Here is a 5982-nt window from a genome sequence, read left to right on the forward strand (position 1 = left end):
GAGGGACCAGGAGGGGCTCAGGGGGAACTGGGGGGGCTGACTGGCAGGCAGAGGGCTGTCACTGTCACAGGAGGGTTTTGGGTGAGATGTAGGTGCAACCGCTGCTCTCCTGGGAGGGCGGGTGAGTGGGCGGCAGCACCGCAGTGAGCCGAGCCCCGGGACGGGCAACACGCCGGCCACGTTCACCCGCTGGCGCTGCACGGGCAGAGGGAGGCCGGTGAGGCCCAGGGCAAGGGGTGGGAGATTTTGGTGTTTGAAAGGAGAAGGGTCATTGGTCTGGCGGGGGTCCAATGGCCGGGAGGGACACGCTGTGCCACCCATCACAGCCCCGCTGCCGGCAGGGCTGGGTGCTGCCGGTGCCATGGGTGCCGTGGGGTGCCGGTTGGTGCTGCAGGTGCCAGTGCTGCCTGAGGACGGGGCCACTGGCCACCGAGGGGTGGGCAGAGCTGGCGGTGGGGCTGACGGAGCTTTACTGGTGTGTACTGAGCAATGACCACCGTACCAGGCACAGCCACAACAACGCCCCACTGGTCCAGCATCATCGTGCATCGATCGCGCTGACTCCTGGGGGCAGGAGAGTCGGGGAGCTGGAGGAGGGGGGAAGGGGCCGCCCCACTGGGAGCCAGGACCGGGATGATGGGTTTCTGAGCTGTGCCATGGAGGGCAGAGACGCCGTGGGCACCTGGCTGAGCCGGGGGAGAGGGACAGTCAGATGGACAGAGCCCAGCAACGGCCACAAACCCGCAGGATTTGGGTCAAAAAAGGCTGAGCTGAGGCTGAGCTGCCCTAGTGCTTCCAGGCGGCTGGATACAGGGATGGAGGGATGGGACGCAGCAATGGGATGGGATGGAGGGATGGGATGCTGGGGTGCAGGGATGGGATGGAGGGATGGGATGCAGCAATGAGATGGAGGGATCGGATGCAGGGATAGGATGGAGTGATGGGATGCAGGGATGGGATGGAGAGATGGGATGCAGCAATGGGATGGAGGGATGGGATGGAGGGATGGAATGGAGGGATGGGATGCAAGGATGGGATGCAGGGAAGGAATGGAATGCAGGATGGGCTGATTTATGCACAGGCTGGTTCATGTCGAGCTCTCACCCAGGCGGGCACTGTTCGCAGCTGCTGAAGGCATTGAATATGGGAAATAAAGCTCCCATCTCAGGAGAAAGTAACTCTGGAATATCAGTTTTAATAAGCAAAAAAATACAAGCTGGTTTTCCATTGGAAAGAAGAAATTAATTACTCCAACTAAGGCAGCATCTTTAAAATGGGCTAAGGTGGGCTTGGAAGTGATGGCGGCGGCCCCGGCATGTGGCTGCCGGTAGCAACGGGAACATGGTGCTGCCATCTTGTACCAAACCCACCGGAGCGGGGTGCAGAAAGTCGGGTGGTAAAAACCCTGTGTGGCTCCACAGCCGGCTGGCAGCTGCAGGGCAGGACCCAGGGGGGGATGATGCAGCCCCCAGGTGCAGAGGGGAAGGTGCTGCTGGCGGCAAGGGGGCCGGGGGGGGGGTCACTGGCCCCGTGGCTTCACTGTTGGCACAGACCTGCCCGCTAATCCCGGGTCCTGCCCTGCTTCTTGCTCCTTCTGTATTTCTAATTGGAGAAGATTCATCTCGCAGTGAGCTGGGACCGTTTGGGGCTGAGCCTGGAGCAACTCGGGGTTTGGGGAGTCACGGTCTGGGGGGGGTTGAAGAGGCCATGGGGAGGACGGACTCATGTGGGAGCGGTGCGTGATGCGGGGACGCAACCGAGGCCACTCGGACCGACCGTGTTTGGGGGAGCCAAGACCTGCAGGAGGGAGCCGGTGTCCCGGAGAGCCTCGAGGCCATAGGGACAAGTGGGAAGGGGCTCGGTGTCAGGCAGGGGATGAGCCCCCCACCCCATGCCCTGGGCACCCCTGAAACACCAAGCCGGGCTTTGACTGACACAGCCACCAACTCCAGCTTTTTGGGGCAATAGAGTGAAACTCTGGGCACAAATGGTTGAAAAAAAATTAAAACAAGCTGACGGGAAGAGCAGCTGGCTGCCAGCAAGGTCTAGTGGACCCGGCACAGGTTGCACCTCTCGCCGAGACGAGCCCACATCCCTCTGGCTCCCTTGGAACGCTGCTTTGTCCCCAGCTGCCTGGCAGATCCTGGCCTCTCGCCCTCTCCCAACAAGAATGGGCTGGGAAAGGGGTTTTCTAGGGATGAGTAAGGGGATGCCGGCCCCGACCCAGGCACAGGGGCTGCCGCCAGTGAGCGGTGGCACACGCCGCACTGCCGTGGAGCTCACTGCTTGTTGTCAGCACCAAGAAGCTTTTTATTTACTAGTTGGGTGGAAAATAAAGCAGCATCTTCCCCTCTGTCCCATAAACTATTCTGACTGCAGTGTGATGTATTTATCATATTTCCTCTGCCCTGGCAGCCAGTCCTGTGCCTGCGGCTCTCCCACAGCAGCTGCTGGCACCATGGGACCCGGCACGGTGGGGAAGGGGTCCCGATGACCGACGAGCCTGATGCCGGCTGTTTGGGGCATCCCTAGGGAGCAGCCCAGGAGGATCCAACCCATGCCGGCAAGGATGCCTCTTGGGCAGCAGCCGGAGCCGGTGGCGGAGGGGGCTGCGGCCGCCACTCGCATCCGACTCATGCGTGGCTGCTCCAGTGGAGCTGGAGGTCAGTGCTCTGGGTGACCCCCCCCCAGCCACCCCCGGCACGCCACGGGCCCCTCAGCAGCAGTTTTGGGGGGTGCTGGGCTGTGGAGGTGGCCGCAGGCTGGGGGTGTCGTGGGTGCGCTGGTGAGCCAGCATGATCCCCTCATCCCGAAACCGCTTCTCGCAGCCGCCACACTGGAAGGGCTTGGCCTCCGCTCGCCCCCCCGCCGGGGATGGACCCCCCACCTCCCACCAGTCGCCCTCCGGCACTGCCGGCAGGCCCCGGTGCACCCGCTGGTGGCTCTTCAGGTGCTGCTTCTGGCTGCAGGTCTTGCCGCACTCGCCGCATTTGTAGGGCTTCTCACCGGTGTGGACCCGCTGGTGGACGGTGAGGGTCTTCTTGTCCCTGAAGGCCTTGGGGCAGCGGGCACAGGCGAAGGGGCGCTCCCCAGTGTGGATGCGCTGGTGGCTGACCAGGTGGTGCTTCTGGCTGAAGCGGTGGCCGCAGTGGCTGCAGGCGAAGGGCTTCTCGCCGGTGTGCACCCGCCGGTGGCTCAGCAGGTGATGCTTCTGACCAAAGCGCTTGCCACAGTCGGCGCAGCCAAAGGGCTTCTCCCCGCCGTGCACCTTCTGGTGCGACGCCAGGATCTGCTTCAGCCGAAAGCGGCGGCCGCACTGCGGGCAGGAGAAGGGCCGCGCCGCCGTGTGCGTCTGCTGGTGCTTCTTCAGGTCCCGGCTCTTGCCGAAGCTCTTCCCGCACTCGGCGCAGGCATGGGGTCTCCTGGGGACCAGGGGGCCGCGGGGGGGCCGGGCCAGCAGCAGCTTGGACGGGATGCCCGGGACGGTGCTGGGGAGGTGGGGGTCTGGCTTCCTCGCGTGGGTCTTCTGGTGGCGTTTGAGGTCCCCCTTGGAGGGGAAGCCCTTCCCGCAGCGGGGGCAGCCGAAGGGACGCTCGCCCGTGTGGCTCCGCTCGTGGATGGCCAGCGCCGTCTGGCTCTTGAAGCTCTTGTCGCACTCGGGGCACGTCGGGGGGGTCTTCTCCAGCAGCCGGGGGGCCGAGAGGGGCTGGAGACGGGGGTGCCCCGCCGGGCCCCCCCTGCTCCCGCTCAGCCGGCGGCGGGCTGAGCCCCGCCGCCGGCTCCCGCCCCGCTCGGGCGTCCTCAGGAGGAGGGCGGTAGGTGCCCGCAGCCCCTCAGGACCCCCCCTGATCTCCCTCTGCATCCACACATCACCAGCTGCTGGGGAGGAGAGGCCGGGGTCGCTGCCAGGGAGGGGACGGGCATGTGGGACCCCTCCCCAGAGGGAATGGCATGGGGACCCCACCAGCCCCCCACCCCTCCTAGTGCACAGAGAATCTGGGGCCAACAGGACAGTGCTGCTGGAACCCCCTGCCCCCCCTGCAGCCCCCTGGTACCTGCCTGGAACAGGGGTCCGGTGCCTCCACCGTGCCCTGGGAGGGGCTGGCATGCACGGCATCTCTTCTCGCTCCATCTTGCAGATGATCTCTGGCTTGACAGCGGGCCAGCCTGTTCGGGCAGAGAGAGAAGCACCCTCTTCCGTGCTGCCGGGACGGCGGCACCGGGCCCCCCCCACCAGACCGCAGCCCCAGCATCCTCTCTCCTGCCCCTGCCTGGCCACTTTTGGTCAGCCCTGAAGTGCTCAGGAAGATAGAGGAGATGACCTTTGTAGGGCCCTTCCAACTGAAAATACTCCATTCCATTCCATTCCATGTCTATTCCATGCCATGCCATTCCATGCCATTCCAGAGGCTGCCCGGCAGGCTAAAACCTGCCCTCAATCACAACTGCTGTGTCAGCGCTCAGGCAGCAACAGCGACAGCTGGATTTTCACTTTCAAGGGCTCCAGCTCAGTTAAAGAGGTAAATTCCGGCTCGACCCCAGCCTGGCAGCACCAGAGAGAGTCCTCACCCAGCGAGGCGACTGCCTGGTAGTTCTCCAGCATCACCTCCCGGTAAAGCCGCCGCTGCCAGCCTGCCAGCTCTGCCCACTCCTCGGGGGAGAAGTAGACGGCCACATCCTCGAACGTCACTGGCATCTGCAGCAAGAAGCAGGCGCGGCTCAGCACACCCTGCCGCGTGTTTGCTAACCACCTCTGCCAAAATCCTGACGCTGCCAGGCAGGGGCCTGGCAGCACCGTGGGTTCCTGCATCCCAAGGGCAGCGCTGGGAGAGCTCGGAGCTTCCCATGCAAGGGAAGGGTGATGGCAGAGGGGTGGCGGGTGGCTCAGCCAGGCGGCACAGCAGGGTCACCGCGGCATGGGGGGCTCGCTCAGCAGGTCCCTGGGCAGGGGGACACCCCACCGGCTGCACTGGGAGAGGGGCAGAGCTGGCAGGCTTACCAGCAGTGCTCATGCCAGATTAGGGACCCACGCCAGGGCAGCGGGGACTGCGCCCTGTCCCCCACCCCTGCCGTAAGCCAGAGTCCCTGCCGGGGCAGGGCACAGCACCGCGACACGAGGCTTGGCCCGAGGCCTGGCAGCAGGCACGGTCCTGCCTGCTCCTGCCCGTGGTGCAGCTCAGCACCCTGCACCGCACCGGGTCTCAAAGCACTTCTCTCCCACACCGCCCCGCAGCAACCAGACCCCCAGCCCATCCAGTCCCACGGGCATTTTGCCGCTGCTGCACCACGGCACCAACCACGGAAATCCCAGCCCGTGGCGTACCCGAAGCTGGGGTGGATGAGGAACATGTGGGCTGCTGGGGCTGCAGCTCTGCACGACCTCAGCAAGGGCAGAACCGGGTGAGCAGACGGGTTTATTGCCAGTGCCGGGGCAGGCGCCGGCTGTGCCTGACCCCCACCTTGCCGGAGCAGCCTGGAGCCCGGCGTGCCGCTGGCTGTCGGCAGGCAGACGAAGGCACGCACAAATATTTATCCGGAAAGACGGAGGTGGGATGCTCTGGATTCCACAGGAGATGTCTGTCCCATGGGCAGCCGTGCCGGCGCAGCCAGGACAGATATTCCCTGCCAAGCACAATATTTTGATTAATAAATGGGGGGGGCAGAAGGTCCCTCGCTTGCTGGCAACTGCCTGCCCTTCTGCCCAAGGCCTGAATGACTCCTGGCAGAAACACCGACCCGGAGAGCGTCACCCACCACAAAGACAGGATTTTTGGCAGCTCCTGACAGCACCCGGATCACCCCCCCGGTACCTAAGCAAGTGTGCAGGGGGGTCCCGGGGGGGTCTGACCGCCCGTCCCGGGGCGAGCCGAGCCCTGCCCAGCGCCGGTGTCGGCAGGGCCCGATCCGGGGATGGGGGGGACACGGGGAGCAGCGTGTCCGCCTTGGCACGGGGAAACCCTGGAGAGACACGAAAAGGCCGGG

The 5982-nt window shown here is 64.9% G+C and overlaps 1 protein-coding gene across 1 annotated transcript in view; it reads right to left on the minus strand.

Annotated features, from left to right (window-relative positions):
- The window catches only part of LOC104829357 (zinc finger protein 208-like), an 81741-nt gene that overhangs the window by 55143 nt on the left and 20616 nt on the right, over positions 1 to 5982 (minus strand). The window contains exons 6-8 of the mRNA XM_010563547.1: positions 4570 to 4696; positions 4056 to 4167; positions 2990 to 3902 (exon numbers count right to left, since the gene is read on the minus strand). Of these exons, the coding sequence (XP_010561849.1) occupies positions 2990 to 3902; positions 4056 to 4167; positions 4570 to 4696 (1152 nt within the window). The remainder of the gene's footprint in view (positions 1 to 2989; positions 3903 to 4055; positions 4168 to 4569; positions 4697 to 5982) is intronic.

The sequence above is a fragment of the Haliaeetus leucocephalus genome, unplaced genomic scaffold, assembly GCF_000737465.1.
Source record: "Haliaeetus leucocephalus isolate CR32 unplaced genomic scaffold, Haliaeetus_leucocephalus-4.0 Scaffold0, whole genome shotgun sequence".
Taxonomy (NCBI): Eukaryota; Metazoa; Chordata; class Aves; order Accipitriformes; family Accipitridae; genus Haliaeetus; species Haliaeetus leucocephalus.